This window comes from Sinohyriopsis cumingii, chromosome 4 (assembly GCF_028554795.1).
Source record: "Sinohyriopsis cumingii isolate HCF-2022 chromosome 4, ASM2855479v2, whole genome shotgun sequence".
NCBI classification, from domain to species: domain Eukaryota; kingdom Metazoa; phylum Mollusca; class Bivalvia; order Unionida; family Unionidae; genus Sinohyriopsis; species Sinohyriopsis cumingii.
In genome coordinates this window covers 81,450,135-81,472,770 of record NC_142964.1, presented here as the reverse complement: position 1 = coordinate 81,472,770, position 22,636 = coordinate 81,450,135, and the positions used below count along the sequence as shown (strand labels likewise).

At 35.4% G+C, this 22,636-nt stretch overlaps 2 protein-coding genes across 2 annotated transcripts in view; one reads left to right on the top strand and one right to left on the bottom strand.

Moving 5' to 3' along the window:
* The window catches only part of LOC149801541 (IQ domain-containing protein H-like), a 106,670-nt gene extending 96,172 nt beyond the window's left edge, over positions 1–10,498 (bottom strand). The window contains exon 1 of the mRNA XM_089955732.1: positions 10,344–10,498. Within this exon, the coding sequence (XP_089811858.1) occupies positions 10,344–10,397 (54 nt within the window). The 5' untranslated portion in view covers positions 10,398–10,498. The remainder of the gene's footprint in view (positions 1–10,343) is intronic.
* A 30-nt stretch (positions 10,499–10,528) lies between these two features.
* LOC149801540 (alpha- and gamma-adaptin-binding protein p34-like) overlaps positions 10,529–22,636 on the top strand; it is a 32,454-nt gene continuing 20,346 nt past the window's right edge. Inside the window, exons 1-2 of the mRNA XM_089955734.1 lie at positions 10,529–10,605; positions 20,753–20,943. Coding sequence (XP_089811860.1) covers positions 10,542–10,605; positions 20,753–20,943 — 255 coding nt within the window. The 5' untranslated portion in view covers positions 10,529–10,541. The remainder of the gene's footprint in view (positions 10,606–20,752; positions 20,944–22,636) is intronic.

Sequence of the window (22,636 nt, the reverse complement as noted above, 5' to 3'; positions counted from 1 at the left end):
TGTTCCCCTTGCCTTCTCTCAAGTGACCTGTATGTCATAGTCACATAAGGAGATATGGCCGGCTCAACATCTGGTTGTAGGAGTCGCCAAGCTCTGCAGAGGTTTAATGGAAGTATCTAGATGAATGGGATATTTACCTGATCCTTTTACCCAGACTGGTCCTCAAAACTTAAAACCTGTTCCCCAAAGTGATTGAATGGAAATATAGAGAAAGGCGGGGGTGATACTGAACCAATCCATTAATCCCTGGCTTATGTCATACTGATGACCAATGTTAGCCACATACTTAATATGGTCAACTAACTGTTTCTCTTCATCCAAGGACAGATGTCTCTTTGGAGTCCCATCTGATAGTACATTACAGCATCTTCTATTTCCAAGACTTGACTACAGGACTCTGTAAACACTGAAGCTTGACAGACAGACATTCCATACAAAGTAGCCTCATATGCTTTTAAGGAGACTGGCCTGATTTTAAGGTTTCTTGACTCTTCCTTGTACAATCCTACTGTCAAGATTTGTTGTTGTTGTTGTAATGGGGTTTAATGCCATTTTTCAGCACAAGATAGGCTATACATGGCAGCCAGTAATAATGGTGGAGGAAGAACCCGGGAAAACCCTGGAAAGAACCACTGACCCACATGAAGCTACCAGCAAGCATTCTCACATACCCACATTAGCCAAGCCTGAGACTCGAACCCACACAGACAGAGGTGAGATGGCAGTGATCCGTAACGGTGAGCGCTTTTGACCATTCGGCCACTCGGGGCTCTTACTGTCAAGAAATAATGCTGTCTATGTTCAATTCCAAAGTAACTGACATAATATATCTTCAGTGTAATACTGTCAACTTGGGGGGGGGGGCATTTCAACTTATTAATGTCATTTGTTTCTTCTTTTTCTAAAGACAATTCTCATTATACTGAGATAAAATTTGAGCCCAAGGAATAAACAAATATTATAGTTGTTAATTACTTTCGCAATATCATCAATGAATACTATGCCTCAATAATTGAATATTAGTAACTGAGGATAACAGTGACATAATTATACTGCTTTGAACAATCAACTTCCTTATTTTCTACCATAGCTTATTTTGCCTGCCTGAATGATACAGTAGGCTGTCATGGGACATTCATCAACATGCCTGAATGATACAGTAGGCTGTCATGGGACATTCATCAACATACCTGAATGATACAGTATGCTGTCATGGGACATTCATCAACATGCCTGAATAATACAGTAGGCTGTCATAAACATTCATCAACATGCAGACAAACTATTTCTGTCAACTGGGAAAATTATTTTCCGTTTTTGCTTGGTAGAAGTGCAACAGTAAATGAGGGTATACAGGTGGATTCTGTTTTCATTACTTCCATTCTATTCATTTTTGTCTTCTAAACTTACCAGAATGTAAAGCTGGGTGTTAAAACTCTTTATTAACTTACAGGTTGTGATGTCAGAATAAACAACTGATAAGAGATGCACAGTTCAATTTCTTATAGAAAAATGATTTGCTATGAAAAGTCATACACAGTTCTGTTTCTTATGGAAATACGACTTGCCACAAGATTAGGAAACCCAAGAGAATATGAAAAATGATTATACTGTACATAGGCTCAATGTACTTAGAGCACCTACAACAGACAGAGGAATTTATGATTGCAAAAATACATATACAATGATGAATGCACATCTAACATATTTAGTGATGGATTCCAGTAAAAACAAGGTATGAACATTTTAATACACTTTACTCACTTATATCAAGCTATATACACATATGACTAAGGTCTGACTATGTCAGTATATGCACATGGTCTGGACCAAAGGTATATGCACATGGTCTGGACCAAAGGTATATGGTCTGAATAATGATCTGATCCAGAACAGAGATAAGAAAGTGCAGCTCTCCAGTGTTTAGACAAAAGCCCTTGACTTGTATATCTACTCATCTCCAATGTAATCATCATAATCAATGTGTTCATTCTTAAATATTCTGAATGGCAAATTTCCCGTTAATAATCTGTAAATACGATGAGCCTTATAGTATTTGATTACTCTCCAGTTTGTTTGTACCCCCCAGCCACACCAATTATGAAATGAAAAGCATTAAGGATATTCAAAAATGTACAAAACTTCCCTGCATCGATTTATAATTTGTAACCTTGTTAACATGGGGTCTCTAACACTGTCATCTTCTGCACATTTCAAACCCAATGGGTGTTGCTGTAAAATCTGGTAAAATATTTGTATGGACACTGAAAATTTCCTTAAATTTCCATAACTTTGTTACTCAGATTCCTTTGAACACATGTATGAATAAGTAACACTTATTTATTTGTTCTTTTAAAAATATTCAAACTGGACATTGCAGATAATGAAAGACAACGATATTACACGAAATGGATTGTTCTAAACACTTGAAACGGACCGTGAGCAGTCTGACTTGTTTACAATGACAGCATCTGTTTTTGGTTTGAAATGTGAATAAGATGACAATGTTAGGGGCTACTTTATAACAATCAGGCTAGAAATAATAAATTGATGAATAAAACAAATTTTTTTCAAGTAAAATGTTTCACTGATAATACTTACCTGATCATAATACCTTAGGAGAACTACTACTTGCAATGTCCAGCTCTCCCAGGCTAAAACTTTTTAGTTAAAAAGCTAAAAGTTATTTGCCCACCTAGGTAGCAGTTAGAGTTATCTCCCTTTATACAGGGATTGGCACCAACTCCCATGAGTACTTCAGTGAATACTGAGCAGAAGGCACACTCTCTATATCAATATTACTGCAGGGAGGCTGGGATGGTACATGAGTATTATGATCTGGTAAGTATTTTTGTAGAAACATATTTTACTGCAAAAAAAAAAAGGCTTTTTCTTCAAATACATTACCTAATCATAATGCCTATGGAGAATAGGTAAGAGGTGGACAAAGATACATGCCCTAAGCCCAGAGATACCAACTCCAGGCTCTTAAGTTATGTGAGACAGCTTTTAGATAACCCAACTAGAGAATAGGCTGCATATATCAAGATGCAGCTTTGAAAGGGAAATATTTTCCCTCCTACTTCCTAATGAAATTGTCAAATGACTTGGGATTGAACCTGTTGCACCATGGCTATAAATCCCACCTGGTTGAGTTCAGAGTTTTAGGATGAAAGATCTCTGAAATAAAAGCTGGAGAAGTGGTTTTGGATCTCCTAATTCCCAAGGCATGGATATGACAGTTGGAAAACATCTTTACTCAAATGCAATGTTTGTGCTGACTGCCCTAACTTCATGAGCAGAGATGTGAATCAAATTCACTTGGTCTGGGGATATTTTCTGATATGCAGAATGAATCACACACTTTATCCAGAACAAATGTATCTGTTATGATACATCATCCTTTCCATCTTTGAGAATTATGAAGAGGTGGTGAGATATCCCTCAATGCAACAGCTCAATATTTCTTAAGTACCACTTCAGAGCTTGCATTGAGTTCTGTCAATGACTTTGAGATGAAGTGTCCAACTAGACAGGAATTTCATTATAAAAGTCTGATTCCCCATAAACAGTTGTTTGTTCTTGGCAATTTGAGCAGGGGCCATCATGAGTGGTACTAACCCAGCTTGTTAGAAGTGCAAGTAGTTCAGGTCCACTGATGCATGTATTTCACTGATTCTGCCTGCCAATTTCACTAATGCAATGAGAAAGCAGGTCTTATGTAAAAGGTGAACCAGAAAAGCTCCTGAAGGCAGGCCAAATGGGTCTCATTTAACCAAGTTACAGCCCATGATAGATTCCACTTTGGGCAAAGAGCCAATGTCGTTGGACCTGCGTAATCAAAATTGGATGGATAGCGTCTGCTCTGTGTTGATGCAGTGTGTCAGTGATGATGAAATAGTAACTTTGTTTGTGACTGGCGCTAACTGTTATTAGTTAGTTATTGAGGTACTGATGCAGGCAGTGGTATAATGTGTTCTTTATCATACCAATGTGCAAAGATTTTCCGCTTGCCTTTGCAGGCTTTTAAAGCGGAGGGCCATCTTCCCTGAGCAATTTCTCCACAACTGATTGAGAGAACTGTTTGTTCCTGAGAGCTTCTTTAAGTAGATCCATTCATGCAGGTTCAGGCACTCTGTGTTGGGATAAAACACCTGCTGTCATGGTTGCTTGGGCAGATGGACTGTTTCAATTTTCCTGGAGATTTTTGCTGCAAGATTAATGAGGTCAATCATCCACAATTTTTCCCATCTGAGTGGAGCAACGAGGTGACACTCTGAATCTCTTGCTTTCTTTATCACCTTTGGAATCACAGGTGTTGATGGATAAGCGTATACATCCAGGCAATTCCAATCCATAGAAAGAGCATCAACTGTTCATGACCTCAGATCCAGAACTGGTGAGACAAAGTTTGTATGTTGAGCATTCCACCATGTCCCAAATAGGTTAACCCATTCATCAATATCATTAGGCACATATCTGAGTGAAAACCAAGGGATGAAGACACCATTCCATTTGTATTAGTTGTATTACATATATTTAATTTAACTGTTTACTTGTTAGTTTTAAATTTTTTTTATTTCATTACATGCTATTGTAATGTAACATTGTATGCTGGACTTGACCTTGTCCGAAACTGAGTTCATTTCTGCTTGACCTCATTGAAATTTTTTTTAACTTATTTCATTTTATGTCAACAACTAATACATAGCTAAATTAATCTCTAAGTTTATGAGCTGTCAGAATTATTATTAATAGAAGAAGTATATTTGTTTATTTAGGTCAGGGTTTTGGACTGTTCTAAGTGAATTTTACAGGTTATGGTTTGGATTTTTATAAACATCAGGATCATTCTCGAAGGTTATTTTCCATTAGGTAATGTTTTATTTAGAAAATGCTAATCGTGACCTGAGGTCAAGTAGAGAATTATATAACCTTGTAATTATGAGGACTTGGTCATTTATACTTTGACATCTAGCACTTTCAAGTTGTATTATGTTGTGACCAGTTTGGGCTGAATTTTATTTTCTTCAAATTATTGAGTTCAAGTGATTATTTTCTCTGGAAATATAAAAGTGCTGCTCTTATAAAATTCTTGGATAAAAACATTCACTGGAATTTATACTAAATTCAAACCTTGAATTATAGTACTGTGATTCAGTTTTGGCTCTCTTCGTGACTTATACTGAATTTTATTCAAGACTATATTATTAGTACTTGTGTCTGTAATTCTTGGATGTTTTGGGGATTTCATTCACAATACCTTAAGTTCTTTTCTCATTTTCACTTTGTATTCTAGGGAAATAAATTATTTTTTTAATGTTACAAAGCTTGTTGTCTTTCACTCTTTTCTCTTACTTATTTTAACAGCATAGACTCATAACAGTTGTATTAGTTGATTCTTCCTGGACAACAAGTCCACTAATACATTTAGTCAGCCTGGAATATGACAACCTTTAATGTAGATTTTTTGCTGAAGAAATGATTTCGGAAAATCCCCCATAAGGTGGCAAAGGTTTGGGTTTTTGTTCCACCTTGCTATTTGAATTAAGTCCCCACAGTGGAGTTGTCAGACATAATAAGAACTCCCTTCCTATGTAGATCCTCCTGCCACCAACCCAAGTTTTCAAAATGACTTTCATCTTGAGACTGTTGATAAGTAAATAATGATCCTGAGGGAATCATGCTCCACTGACTTTCTGGAATGACCGAAGGATGTGTGCCCCCCCTCCCGCATCTTCTGTGCTTGCATCCATATAAATTGTGCTTTCTGGAGGTTTAATACATAGGTGTACCCCAAGTGAGCCATATGAAGTTGCCCCATCATCTGATATGGAACCTTGTATTGGTGCAGATTGAGAGAAGCTGGTCCAACAGACAAAGTTTCAGCCTTCATTTGGACAACAGAATCACCTGTAGTAAATGCATAAATAGGCGACCTAGGACTAAAAGGTCTGCTGCATTCAGCGAACCCAGCAGTGACAAAAATCTTGAGTGGGTAAGCAAGGAAGCCACCATTGTACTGATTTTCAATGCTTATTCCATTTGGAGAGATACTGTTTAATGACTGCTAAACTCCATAAGAGTATTAAGAAATTTGAGAATGAAAGCATCATGCTAGATCATGTCTTGCTCCAACATGTAACTCACCTAATGTTTTTGTAGAATGTTACAAGTCCAGGTAGTTGATACTGCCACCAGGGAGATGCAGGTCCAGATATGGGCCATTTTCCAGTCCACCATTCTAGTGAAACCCCAGGGACTGATGCCAAGTGCAAGTGGGACTGCTCTGAACCAGTAAGCAGTGTATTTGTAGACAAATTACAGGAACTTCGTGGAAACTGCGAATGGGGACGTGAAGATATGCATCTTCTAAATCCATACTGATTTGCACAGTCTCCCTCCTAGGCAGCATTTAGAACCCATCATGGTGTTTTCATTGTGAACCAAGGGGTGCAAATGAATTTATTGAGTGCACTTAGGTTGATGACAGGATGAAGTTTGCTGTGTTTGCAGATGAGGGAACCATGAACAAAGGAGGAGGTGCACTGAAAGTGATACTGAATCCTCTGGAAACCACTTGTATGGTCCAAAGGTTAACATGGCATATCTTGTCCCATCTGGCAGCAAAGAACTGAAGCATTCCTCCTAGCAGGATCTGTGATAAGGATAACATGAAGATGATTTTATTTTTTGAGATAGGGAGACTCTAGTGGAAAGAAATGCTGTCAAAAATGATCACCCTCTCTCATCCTCTTGACCACTTTTGCTGGGAGAATTGTGGTTTTCTACAGTTGTAGATTTGATAGGACTGCTACCCAGTGGCTTGTGTACTAAGGATGTCCCAGCAATCTTTTTGTTGATTGCCTTGAAAATCCCTCCAATGCAGTTGAGACTGTGAGGGAGGGAAATTGGTCTCATCAGTGGCTTATTTGTGGATTTCATCAACCTGACCATTCAAGAGATTAAATGATATAGGCTGTGGTTGTAGCTTGGCCTTATAATGTTCTTGAAACAGACTCCTACACATATTCTGTAGGATTTGGGATCACAGAAGATACACTGTGTTCCACCTACTGAAAGATCACAACAGATACTAGTTCCCACATAGAGCCCATGGTCATGATGTTGCACACTGACCGCTGTGTGTCATTCAAGGACTTCCAATCCATGCGTACAAAGGATGGCTTTGTCATCCTTGTGATATCAACGTCAACTGCTCCAGTATCCAAAAGGAAAACTGGCATATGGGAACTGCTGACTAAAGTTCATGGGAAGGAGTCTTTGCGAGAAAAGTGTCAGTTGGTGCTTGGGTCTTGTATTTGACAATATAAGCAGCCAGAATATCAGTAACTCTGCCAGACTGTGGAAGCGATTGGAAAGCAGATTCTTCCTTTTTAGTTAACAATCAACTGATGTCAGGACTTAAACCAGAAAGTAGTTGTAGAGGGAGGAGGAGGACAGAACTCAGGTGGAAAATTCTTCAATTAAAGCCTGTAAAGCTGAATCTTTGAGCATCAAGTAATATCTAATAATGACAAGGGCATGTGTGATCTAGTTTCATCATCTCTGGATCAAGGTGTTGAAGATGAAGTCTCTTATGCTACATGTGAATTAGATGGAGAGCATGATCAACTGTAGCCATAACCAATTATGATCAGAAAAATATGTCAGAATCCAGCCATGATGGATCTTGGGTAGCTGCACACTATGACAATTAGCAGTAAAAGAGCACACATGGCTGCCCATACAGGTAGAGTATTGGAACATCACTATTAATACTTACAAAGTGGATGCTAAAATATCAATTATAATAAAAGTTACCGGTAGGAAAAGCCAGATGACTGCCTATACAAGTAAAATTATCAAAACAAATGCTTACAGTAACTATGAAGTGGGCATTATGACTAAACTATGCATTGAAATCATACCTGTACATATCCAATCACAGCGGTAACTATACATCAGTATAATAAAGTCTTCTATAGAACACACCATACATGCACATAAAAATGCATTGATGAACCATTACTGATACTTAAAAATGAATGCGATATTATCAATTGTAAGACATTGTTAACCAAAGGAAAGGCCAAATGATGGCCTATACAGCTAACATCAGTAAAGTGTCATGCATATAATTATGAAATGGGAGCTAAGACTACATTAATATAGAAAACTTTTATGTATCGATCCCAACCATAGTGGAAATTATACAACATTATTATACACATTTTTTATATCATACACCAGTCTTGCACTTATTTAAATACAGCTATAGCAGTGTGAGAGGAGCAAATCACAACTCATGCAAAGCCTGAAACTTTGTCACCAAAGAAAGAAAGAACAGAAAAATTGGAAATTTATAGATTGAGTATACTTTCCTTCATAAAGAACACTACTCCAACTTGCTTTAAGATACAAACTTGCAAACTGATTTTATTTGGATTGTGGAGCCTCTCCGTCTGAGCGTATGCAACTTGGCAAGAGTGGAAGTATTAAATGAAGTATTCAATCCCTATATCAAGGGGAGATCACTTTAACTGCCACCTATGTGGACTGATACTGTTGTCCTTGGAGGGCAGATTTGCAATGTAGTAGTGGTTCTTCTGGGGTATTATGATTGAATAATGTATTTCAAGAAGAAATTACTATGTATTTTAAACCCTTGATGCTTTTCATATTTAAAATTGGTAGCAGGGTTACAAATAAATGGGTACAAGTCATTTCAGTCTCAAACCAGATAATCCCTGGTCGATTCAGTGATGTTGCTTTGGCTCACTGTCAACTGGGTCAGTTCTACCCACATATGTAAGTTGTTTTGGCCCATTTATAAGCAGAAGAGAATGTGTGATTTATCTAATTAAAATATGTAAATCTATGTTATGTGCTAAAATCAAAAGAATAATATAACATTGCCTCATGCATTTATGCCTTGTGGTTGTAATGTTATCATTAAATTAAATAAATACTAAAAACTGAACTGTTTCTTGATTTTTAATAATTTTTTTGATTAAATTAAACCTGGTTAAGTAGATGTTTTTCAATATTGATCATTTCTCATCATCTGATCTTTGTTATTGGATTGATCAATGTATGTAACTGATTGCATAATGTCAATTTTTAGGCTATAAATAATGTTAAATCTTTGTCCTATAACTGAGTCTTGGATAAGAAAGATTGAAAAAATCCCACTCAGTATTATTAGTTGCTGAATGCATATGTGTCTTCTAATTACAATGGCTATATTTATTGCAATTTTCCATGTTTATTGCTGTTCATATTTAAGATGAAAATAATTATTACTGTAAGTATTTGTTATTTTTTTTAATTTAAGAAATCAGCATATCTTTGTAAAGGTGTAATTGCAAAACATTTGTATAAGATTTTCTCAAAGTTTCATGAGGAAGGGAGGTACATGTACTAAGATTTATATTAAAATTATCCTCTTAGATAAAAACATTGATAAAAACAAATAAGATTGGTTACCTGTTTTAGAAAAAAAAATGCCAAAGGACAAAATTGTAAATTTAATAAAATAATATTCAAATATGAAGAATATTTAATAAATCTTTACTAACCTATCTTAAAATTTAGATACATGTTCAAATGTGCACATGTAATAAAAATCAGTATGTAAAAATAAAATGCACCAAATGTCAGAATACTATTTTGGGTGACAAATTCCATTAACTCAATAATCAATCTCTCTCTCTCTCTCTTTCTCCCTCTCTCTCTCTCTTACTTCTGTTGTTTTCTGTCTCTTCCCTTTTTTAATACACCATTATGGTTCATCAAATAATATAATTATGTATTTGATTAGTGTGTCTATACGTCTAATGTAAGTAGCAATTTTTTTCCAATAAAGTATTTAACAGACAACCGTAATATGATGTTCAATTACAGCGGCATAAATTAAGTGTTAATAATTTGCAAAAAATTAAATCAGTACCGTAAGAATTCCGAATAAACATGGCTTTTGGTCCGAATCAGCACGTAATTTGGTCAGAATTAGTCATTTTTAATTTAAGATGCTTTAATTCGATCAAAATACATGACCAGCTGATACTATGATCACAGGAACTCACCCGTATATACTATTCCAATGAAAATACCCTTATTAAAATAGCACAGTTTAACCGTAATAAAACACACGTGGTCCGGTATGACCAGCAGATCGCCCCTGCCGAAAGTAGCGTTTGGGCCTGATTGATACAGGCCGAACTGTTTACATGTCGAAATGACCATTAGCCCAAAGAAACGGGAGGATACAGGAATAATTGAGGACTCCAAACCCACTGATCACAATATGACCACTGTGTAAACTAAAAACATGTGGCAACCTTAATAAGTATTTGACCAACATCCTCTGGTCTTTTCTCAACTTCCATCATCATTTCAATCTGTGTTATATTTGTACTTCAAAGGTCTGTTGACTAAATGCAGGGTTGTGGTACTTCTGAACTTTCGACTCCATGATGGTTTCTGAGCAACAGCAAACAGCAAGAACTGATGACGTTTTATACGCTTCCGGTTTCAAGATGTCAGCCCCCTGTGTTTTGATAGCGTCATGTTGCAATATAAAACCAGATTTTCTGGTTAAAGGTAGATAACACAAAGATAAAAACGATGTATATAGTTTACACTTGCATTTACACTATTGCAGCATTAACTATTTTGGACATCAATTCTTTATTTTAATATGGATGTCTTACGTGTATGTCCTAGTCCTACAGTTATGTCCGTTTTGGTGGTTGGATATTTTCTTGTATCTGTCATCTATGGTCTGAATATACCTTCCCGTTTGTTTGTTCCCTCGTACCTGTTTAAAAGACCAAAAGCACAATTGAGATAAAAGATGCACAGAGCTCAGTTCATTTCTTGATTTATAATTTCAAACCTGATTATACCCAGGTGTCTATTCGCACGGCGGTTGATTACTGAAATTTTCATTTTATTAAAGACCAGTCAGAAAAACTCCGAATAATTTCGCATCAGTCCATCCAGTTAACACATTGGCTTTTTTATATTTAATTATGAGTATTGGTTAATGGATTGGGGGTGGGAAACCACTTATGATATTGTTACATGATTGGATCCCACTAACCCTCTATCAGTTAACCGATGCTAATAAATGTTATAGCGAGCGTCTGTGAAATTATGGAAAATGATTGTAGGAAAATGTTGCCTTTAAGGTGATTAAGAGAGAAAATGAATATATTTGTATGGAAAAAAGACTACCCATATGATTTTCTGACAATTTCAATTCTAAAATACAAATCTTTTATGTTAGTCATACAAAATGTGTGATTACTTTGTGGACAGGGCTAGTTATTACCATGATTACTCATACACTGTGAATTCCCTTCAGTTATTAGGTACACACAGACATACAAATAACTTTACATAAATTACATACACAATGGTTATCTGTATAGTTCTTCCCTATTAAGTAAAGCTGTACCGATTAATCGGCCATACTCATAATTGGGCCGATTATTAGAACAATCAATATAATTGGTATTGGCAGAAATGATCAGTGCTGATGTGAACAAATTTCCAAAATATAAATTCAATCTTGACGTGGCTTGAATTTTAAATCAGAATTAAATAGTGGAAATTAAGGAAAAAACATTTGTTTTGGGGGTTAACTGAAAGACAATATATTCTTAAAAGTAAATACTTTTTAACACACTTGCTGTAAACTACCGCTTTTTGTCTGCACACAATAAATTATCAATACCATTTATGCACTCATCCCAATCACAACAGCCAACCAGCCAATGAGGCCTCGTTTGGCTGTTGAACTTTCAGCATACACATTAGCAGATAGCTAAGCAGATTAGATAGCTAGTGAAATTTCCAACTGCTACGCAACTATGATTCATTATAGTTAATCTGTTCTTTAGCCAGTACTGCAATGCTGGTAATCAACGAATAGCAGTTGGACGCTGAAGCAGCTGAACGCTGACATACAAATATTATGCAGTATTGATATTGTCATGCCAGCACCAGCGACATTACCCCTGTATACCCCAGCTGCTTCAGCGTACAACTCGCAGCATGGTGCGTGCATCCATCCAACCATGTGGACAACTTAGTAGTATCTTACTTGATTTAAAGCATTGTTTCAAGAGAGCAAATCGATTGGATTATTAATATTGACTAGCGATTGTACAGTATTAAATATACTACCAAGATTATGTATAATTTAGAACTCGAAACACTCAGGTTTAGTCTGGAATTACTTCAAAGAAGATGCAGTTGGCAACTCCAAAGCAAAGTGTACACTTTGCAAAGCATGCATTTCCAGAGGTGGAAAGGATTCTAAAACCTATACGACATCAAATCTTGTCCAGCACTTGCGCTGCATGCACATCATCGAACATGGCCTGTTTCTGGCAGATAAAAAGAAAAGGATGCTGTACAGTTAACCTCAGTAGCTGCAGCAACTCCCATACTCTGACTATTGATGCCATGCTGAACCGGAAGCAGCCATTTGCATTTGACAACACGAGAGCTATTAATTGGCACAAAGCTATTGCAGAGCACATGGCCGTAGAGCAACCATGTTCCATTGTTGAAGACATTGGATTTTAATGGCCAAGGCAGAACCGCACTATAAAATTCCAAGACGGAAGTACTTTTCCACATCTTTGATACCTGACATGCATAAGCGATACAAAGCAAAGTGCGTGATTTAGTTTCTTCCCAATCTGACATTAATTTGACCTCTGATGCTTAGTCAGACCTGTCCATCGGCATAACCTTGTTGATTCTTACGGCATACTGGCTGACAAAAGACTTTCAGCGGAAACAGGTAATTTTATCAGCAACGCCTCTCGATGAATCACACACAGGAGAATATTTGGTGAGCAAACTGGACAAATTATGCAAGGAATACAACATTCCCAAAACTCAGATCTATTTTCTTCAGCATGACAGGTGTGCAAACATGGTTAAAGCAATGCATCTGGCTGAAATCAACAGCATCAGCTGTTTTGCACACATGCTGCAGCTCGTTGTCAGTGATGGCATTCCATTGCAATGAGCTGTCAAAGATGTTTTGGAAATTTCGCAATCCATAGTCAGCAAGTTCTGACACTCCATCCTGGCACAACATCAGCTCAAAGAGCAGCAGGAAAAATTTGGTGTTGCCCATAAGAAACTCGTCCAGGATGTCCACACATGCTGAAATTCTACATGCAACATGTTGGTTTTGTTATATGAACAAAAACAAGTCTTGGGGGCTTACGCTACTCTATATGACCTGCCTAACAGCTCAACATTTGGTCTTCATTAAGAATATTGTGGACACATTAGGCCCATGTGTAAAGTATATATCACTGACATTTTCAGGAATTTTATATTTTTTACTTGTATTGAAAGAAATTTGAAGCATGTTACACACTGTCTTGATCGGATTTACATCATTTGGGTTCTGTTTAATGTCATTTGTTTATTCTGTTGTTACGAAGGAAAACCAATCAAACTAGAGATAGACAATTAAATTGTAAATGGCTTCCATTGCTATGTTAAACAAATATCAGAACAGAAAACTTAGAATTTACACAGAAATGTGCACCGTTTGTTTAGTCCTTAAGCAGTAATGGTGGTACATACAGCACATTTTCACTTTGAGCCAGCTAGATTCATGGCCTACTGCATGTGTACTGTAACAAGGACCTGACAACAGTGGATACTCTACAGAAATCAAAGTGGTAGCAACACTGTTATTAAATATTATATTAAATATTATTTTCTTTTAATGATGTTGAGTTAGTTTGGTGACACATATTTAGTCCCTTGTCCTTACTCCTTTAATCAGTTTCTGGTGACCACTTACAACGTACACCATTTCCCTCTCTGTCTCTGTCATGCTGTTGCTCCAGTATCTAACACATTTAATACAAGATATTTATTATACAATTAAGTTTCATCAGGCTTTTGATGTTCTTTATTCAAGTAATAACCTTGAGTTTCACCAGTTTTTGTATATAAATTCTTTAGCATCTTTGAATCTAAATATATCGTATTGTGAAAGTCAATGAATTACATTTTGGGCGCATATTAAAAATGAACTCGGGCTAATTTTATGTGGAGATTATGCTGCTTTACTATGTTTTTGTTTTAATTACTGTTACCTCATAAAAGGATGCTGCTTTTATGGACTCACATTGGTTCTGTAGTCTTTATTCTTACAGTCTTTATTTTAGAAAGTGCTATTGTGCCATTTACTCATATTTTTCTTCTATGGTGCAAGAAGGTTGCCCCTAAGACAATCATAGGGAACTGCACTGGTGACCTAGTGGTTAGAGCGTCTGCCTCAGAAGCAGGAGGTCTTGGGTTCAAACCCCGGCTCAGTCATACCAAAGACTTACAGAAATGGTACTAACATCTACCTCACTAGGCACATAGGCACTTAGCATTAAGAGGTTAGTGTTAGGACTGGTCAGCCTGATGTTAGGATAATGTGACTGGGTGGGACATCATGCTACATGTCTGTGGCATGATGCCCCAGTGCTAGACATCACTATAAACTGCCACATTGCAGACATTGTAGTGATATGACTGAAAAATTGTTAAAGCTATGTTAAAAATCCTAATCACACACACACACACAATCATAGGGCATGTAAAAAGACCTCAGAAAATACAGAGAAAAGATCACCCCAAGCATGCAACATCAAAATCTTAATAATCTCAGATTTTTGTTTTTCATTTTGTGAATGAAAGTAAGGGGGTAGTGATCACTGAATACAATAATCAGAGAAGGAGCTAAGCGAATACACACTTTAAAGTGTTACACTGGCCAGTATCAAAGCCAAACATTCCTTCTCAGTTGCGGAATAATTTCTTTAGTGCTTGTTTAATTTTCTTTTCTTTAGAAAAATAGCACACTGGATCATCTACACCATTTTTATCTTCATGAATTAATACTCCACCAACCCCTATATCACTTGCATCAACAGACATTTTTAATGATTGACTGAAATTTGGAGCTGAAAGAATAGGTGCAGTCCAAAGTATGGCCTTTAATTTATTAAAGACTCCTGACATTTGTCTTGGTTTTCTTACTCAATAAATTAACCAGGGGTTCTGCAGTTATTGAAAAGTTTCAGCAAAACTTGCCAATAATATCTATCCATACCAAAATATTGCATCAGTTGCCTTTTTTTTAAATAATAGGGACTGGGAATTCAGAGATAGCCTTGACCTTAACTTCCATGGGTTTAACTTGACCATGTCCCACAATATGTCCTAAAAATATAACACAAGCATGGCAAAACTCACTTCTACATAAATTGTCAAATTTGCATCACAGTGTCAAAGAATTTGTGAATGGTTTCCAAGTGTTAATTTCAGGGATCATAATATCATAGATGTAATTATCGCATTTATCTAGACCAGATGTAATCATGTTCATTAAATGCTTGAAAGTTAAAGGCAATCCTTTCGTACTAAATGGCATCACTTTATATTGATAAAGTCCATCCATATTTATGAATGAAGAAATTTTTATTTGCTCTTTCAGTAGGAGAATTTACCAGAATCCTTTCGAAGGTCAAACTTGGTGACATATTTTGCATTTCCAATTTTGTCAATGCAAACATCAATTCTTGGCATTGGAAATGAATCTTTTGGTGACACTTATTTACTTTTCTATAGTCACTACAGATGTGGAAAGTATTTCTTATTTCAAAACAAGAATACATGGTGAACTTCAATTACTTTTGCTTGGTTCTGTGAAATAATTCTCCAGCAGATACTGAATTTCTTTTATCAAACATTCCTGTCTGAGCGGATTCATCTGTAAGGATACTGTTTCATAGGTGTATAATATTCAATTTCTGCATCATGGTAGATTTATTTGCTCATGTTGAAACATCTAGAAATAAGTGCTGATTTTGTCTGTTTTAGTTCAGTCTTTTCTTGTGATTATAGATGTGAAAGTTTATATTCCAGATTATTCAGTATTTCTGAATTCTGAAGTTTGGTTTAACCAAAGTCACTACAAAACCTAAACTTGCATGTAAAGGGGTGGGTTGGTGCTTTCCGCTTGCCATTTCTAATTCTGTTAATATGAATTGTATGTCTCCTATTTTTCTCTTTGCATTTGAATTGTTCCATCCTCTCTCTCTCTCTCTCTCTCTCTCTCTCTCTCTCTCTGCAACTGAATTTGTTTGTTTTTTCTTCTCTTTTTGAATTTGCATGGCATTTGTATTTGCATTTCTCCCCCCTCCCCTTTGCCTTTCTCTGCAATTGTATTTTTTGTTTGTTTTTTCTTCTCTTTTTGAATTTGCATGACATTTGTATTTGCATTTCTCCCCTCCTCCCCCCCCCCCTTTGCCTTTCTCTGCAATTGTATTTTTCATTCCTCTTTCTGATTTTGGATATGCATCATATTTTTTTTAAGCTGATTAATTTATTTTACCTGGTTTTTAATTTCAGTTCTTTTAATTTCATTTCAATCAGATCAAGAGACTTACTAATCATACCCAAAGCACTTTTATCCAAAAAATTCTTTTCCACCAAGTTCTGGACCAAAATATGTTTTATTTCTTGTTTCATTAAAGAAGTTTTCACCTCAGAAAGATAATAATGCCTAGCAAGCAGAAGCAGTTTGTCCTCTTTCAAGGATTCTAAGCCTTCCTGGCCAGGATTTTAAAAATCGTTTTCCACTTTTGATTACATTATGAAGACTTGTTGGTTTTCACTAAAAATTCTACAAAATATGAAATTAAAATACCAGGGACTAAAAAATAGTTCACAAACAAAGTGAATTTGGATTTCAAAAACAAATTGACACTTTCTGAAATATATTAAAGAAATTCACTTCCCAGATGAGACCTCAAATTTCTGTTACAACTCTCTGGTCTTAAACTAAGTAACAGAAAGGAATGAAAACTGACAAGTTTTGTAAAATTCAACAGATAAATTTTTTTCCCTGGAATACAAAGTGAAAATTTGAAAAATAACTTACAGTACATGTATTATGAATTAAATCCCAAATACATTAGACCTTAAAAAATTCTGTCTCAAGTCTAAAAGATAGAGTATTTTGAATGAATGTAAGTGGTTTTCCAAAGGATTTCCAATTTTGAATTTGCTGATGTACCAGTAGATTCAAATGTGCCAACATTTTCTTGATGTATCACAATTATATAATCCAAAATGTCCTTGAGTAAATTCACAGAAATTCCAAAGTAGTGACTTTTGTCCCAAATAAATGAGCACTTTGTAATTCCAGTGAATAATTTAAATAAATAAATTATTAAATATAAACTGAAACACAACATAAATTGATCCCACTAAAACTGATGTTAAGATATGTAATGAGTAATTCTACTATAGTCAACCTTAATATAAAAACCTAAGACACAATTTGAGGACCACGATCAGGGTCATCTTAATGGAAATTTCCATCAACTTGTAAACAAATTTTTTTTCTAGAAATTTCTAAGATCAGAATCAGGGCCGTATCTAGAACTCATAGAACTAAAACCTAGTAAACATGTTTATCATATGATGACTTTAGGCATGTAGACCCTGACTCCCACTGTCACTTGTGAACAAAGGTCAATAACACAAAACAAATATAAATGACATTATCTTGGACAAAAGCCAACATTCAATACAAATTAAATGTACATAACAATTTGAATTGGGAAAATTAAAAGTTGTGTGTGTGTGTGTGAATACAGTTTTTCACTGCAATCAGTTCGGTCAATGGGTGTGAATGCATTTCTTGGAGTGTTTCGGCACTGACCCATAACACTCTCCGCTAAGTTGATAAGACTCAGCCTGAAACCAATGAACTTTTCCATTGCTCCTCTCTCTTCTACCAAATCCAGTTTCAGGCATTCTCTATTTGCCAGCCATAGTGACTTCCTGCAGTTAGCTCCTGCAATCCCAATGACTCCCATTTCATACTAAAAGGTCTGTGATGCAGTTTGATTTGTTCTACATCCCCAAAGCTACAGGGGATGAATCTGGATTTTGATTTGTTCTACAGCCCTGAGGCTACAAGGCATGGATCTGGAACTTGATATGTTTTCAGGAGCTAAAAGTTTGTCTAGGAAATTTTTTGGAAATCAAGCTGTGTACTTTACAAATTTTACAATGTGGAGGAGTTAATAATAATAATAACAAAAACAATAATAATACATTTATTTAAAGAGGGTGACACAGTTGCATGGAACTAATCCTTGTAGCCCACTATTATATGCATATTTACATTTGAAGTACATATACATTGTAACACACACACATACACAGCATTGCTAATACATTTGTATATATGGACATGATAAACAGAAAATTTAATTGAACATGCTCTAACTAGGTACACTGTGTATATACAGTACAAAAAAAGTGAGACAAGAATGTGGACAGTTTGTGAATTTATGCTTTAAGCTGTAATGTTTTTGTCAAATTGAACAGGTTGCACTTTTCGTCCATCAAATTAGACATAATTAAAAGCATTTATAATTGTACTTTCTCTAATATCCTTCCTAAATATTGAAAACTTTTCTTAAAGAGTTCTTTATTTGGTTTTGGGATGGAGAGGTTGTTAGCTGAAATTGATCTTAAATTCAGAGTGTTGCTGTGTTTTATGAAATAGTTCATTAAGATATAATGGGACCATTTTGTTTGAAACTGCATAAGTTTAGCTTTTCTCAAAAATATTTGTTTACTTAATGTTAACTTTTGAATATCATTCATTGAATTTGAGATGTTTTCAGCAATGAGTCTGCGAGCTCTACTTTTGCAAGTGGAATAATTGTAAATATTCTTGTAAGTGTTTCTCCACATAACATTACAGTAGTCTAGGTATGGTTGTATATAATAATCAATGTTTAGTTGATACATATGGCCTTATCTTACTAATTAACCACAGACATGAATTGACATACACCTTGAATATGTTCAGTCTATTCAAATTATTGTTAACCATCACCCCAAGGATTTTGTCATGGGTAACCATTTGTAGGCAAATTCAATTCACTTTAAGATTGAAATTGTTATTTTCCAATTTTTTTCTTTTTTTTGTTTTGTCATGGGTAACCATTTGTAGGCAAATTCAATTCACTTTAAGATTCAAATTGTTATTTTCCAATTTTTTTTCTTTTTTTTTGTTTTGTAGTAATAATTAATACATTAGTTTTGTTTGTATTTGCTTTCATGAAATTTTCCATATGGCAGGAATCTATTCTAAGTAAACCATTCTGAAGGGAGACCTCTAGTTCTGATTTTAGCAGTTTGACATCTGTTGGTGTGATATCAACTGCATATACGTCAGTAGATGAAATACAGTTGCCTATTTCAGTGGCAGATAATTTATGGAAATGAGAAAGAGGAGTGGAGAGGAGTGGGCCTATGATTGATCAATGTGATACTCCATGTGCAGTTGGTTCTCCTTTAGAATTACTCATTTATTTTGACACACTATATTCTCATGGTTAGATATGATATAAACTAATCAATCATTGAACTGTCACATTGATAAATCCTCATTTTGTTGATAAGAATATCACAATCAACAAAGTCAAAAGCTTTTAATAGATCAACTTGTGTGGGTCCAACTAATTGTCATTATCTGGGATAGTAATTCATCTGTCTATAATGGACGTCAGGGCTGTCTCACTGGAGTGGCTTTGTCTTAACCCTGGTTGGTTTTTATGAATAAAGTTATAGTTTGATAGGTATATTAAAAGATTGTCATGGACATGTTTTTCAATTAGTTTGGATAGAATTGGTAAAACATATATGGTCCTATAGTTATTAACATCTTCATTTGCTGCCAGACTTATTAACTGAGGTAACTTTTGCCAATTTCCATGTCTGGGGAAACACTGAGGTGGATGTGCTTCAATTACATATGTAAGCTATGTTGTCAGATATTTTATCAGCGGCAGGCTTCAAGAAACATGGTTTAATATTATGTAGGCAGCCCTCAGGAGACGTGGTCCAATATTATCTAGCCCTGTTGATTTCCTTATTGCAGTAGTTTGCAGAAAATTCAAAACCTTTTCATTTGGTATTGCAGAGATAACAGGTCCAAAAAAAATTCTGATCAGAAATTTCCTAATTCATTGTGATTAGAGTTGATAGTTGTTTCCTTAATTCTGGGCAAAAATTTTGTTGCATATATATGATATTTCAACATCCTTATCAATAATCTGACCATTTTGGTTAAGTTGTTGGATTTTGGATGGCCTTGTGGAATGCTCACCTGCACCTAGTTTGTTAAAAACTTTCCACAGAATTCTTTTTGCAATTATTTTCTAAAGCCAACTGATATTAATCTTTTCTTTGCCTGATTGATCATTTTGGTTATTTTATTTCTCCATCTTTTATGATATGCTTGTTGACCAACAGGTTTTAAATAATCTCAGGTATTCTTGGTGTCTAGAATGCCCAGAGTCAACTAGTCAGGTTGGAAGTCCAGTTTTACTCCAAGTGTTTTCAAAGATATATGTTGGTAGATGTATTATTAGCTTATTTGGAATAGTTAGCTGCTAGGATCTGACACATTATAGCAATTGACTAAGTAAGGACTAATTAAGATTCTGACACATTATAGCAATTGACTAAGTAAGGACTAATTAAGATGTTGTAATTCAGTGATTATATTATCATGCCATCATTAATAGATGCCAGAACTATGGCACACTTAATTTGTATGCATTGAAATAATGCATTTGAAGAATGAATCTTTCTTCACATTTCAATGAACATTTCTTCACAGAGATATTAAAGTTGGATGACCTGGGAAATGGGACATGTATTTTGGAGAAGATATGTGCATATGACTGGAATATAGAGACCAAATACTATACTGCAAGTGTCCAACTTTGCACCACAGAAGAAAGAACCATTGGAAATGCAAGCTTTGGAGAAAGTGTTGAAGCATTTCTTGTCTGTTTTGATCCTCATCAGGTATCCATTTTAATATTGTAATATCTTCTTAATGGGATGGAAGACCTGGGACATTAGTCTATCATAATAATGGGATGGGAGTTCTGGGACAATAGTCTATCATAATAATGGGATGGGAGTTCTGGGACAATAGTCTTATCATAATAATGGGATGGGAGTCCTGGGACAATAGTCTATCATTAGTTGTTTTAAAAATTATATGTTTAATTAGTGATAATTTTGCTTTTGATTCTTACATTTGTAGTTTAGGAAAATTAATTGGAATTATGGGACAAAGATCAGATAAAATTTGAAGGATAACAGTCATATATTTTATACTTGTTTGTGAAATGTAGAATTTTATTGTTTATGTTTTTTTCAATCCTGTATTTTCACATATGAAAAATATATCCTTATATTTTCACATATGAAAATGCTAGAGTTTCCATCATACAATGCAAGATTGTGTATTCATTCAGAAGTTTTAATTGCATCAAGAAAAACAAGTATTTTATGAGCTGGAGCAATAAATGGAAGCTTCATTACCTTTCAGACATTGAAATTATTTTTGCTAGAGATATTTTACTTTCTCACCATTCACTTGGCAATGGAAGTTATGTCCCCTGCATTACATGACCCCCAACCAGTATCAATAACCTGGCATGCAGTATCACTCACTCAGACTTTCTTTGAGGTTCATACTTTATTGCAACAGATTCTCTTAACTCATGGATTGTTTTAAGATCAGCTATTAATACAATGAAAATTGAGATGTACTTACAAAAGGGTGTGTGTGTGTTGAAGAGTGACTTTAATCTTCAAAAGCTTTGGTTTAGGAACATGTTTGGCATGCAAAAATAGAAAATTATTTTTTCCTGCTCAAACAACACCACTCATTAAAATATGACTTTGGTGTACCACATGATGAAATATGTCCAGTATTAACATACCAAAATAATATTCTTTATGCATTTGATGGTTCTAGGATGATTATAGTGATTTTACTTACTGTCACAAATAGAGTTTTGAGAACAACATATCAGTTGAGCTGCTAAAGTGGATATTTACTTGTAACTTGTCACTTGAGCCATTAAACTGTTTTCTTACCAGTGATATGTCACTTGAGCTGTTAAAGTGGATATTTGCTGGAGACATGTCAGTTGAGCCATAAGAGTAGAGACACGTAACTTGAATCATTCAGGTGGATATTTCCTGGTGACATGTCACTTCAGCCATAAGAGTAGAGACACGTAACTTGAGTCATTCAAGTGGATATTTCCTGGTGACATGTCACTTCAGCCATAAGAGTAGAGACACGTAACTTGAGTCATTCAAGTGGATATTTCCTGGTGACATGTCACTTCAGCCATAAGAGTAGAGACACGTAACTTGAGTCGTTCAAGTGGATATTTCCTGGTGGCATGTCACTTCAGCCATAAGAGTAGAGACACGTAACTTGAGTCATTCAAGTGGATATTTCCTGGTGACATGTCACTCAGCCATAAGAGTAGAGACACGTAACTTGAGTCATTCAAGTGGATATTTCCTGGTGACATGTCACTTCAGCCATCAGAGAAGAGACACATAACATGAGCCATTAAAGTGGATATATATGCTGGTGATGTGTAATTTGAGTAATTATATGCTGGTGATGTGTAATTTAATTATATGCTGGTGATATGTAATTTGAGTAATTATATGCTGGTGATGTGTA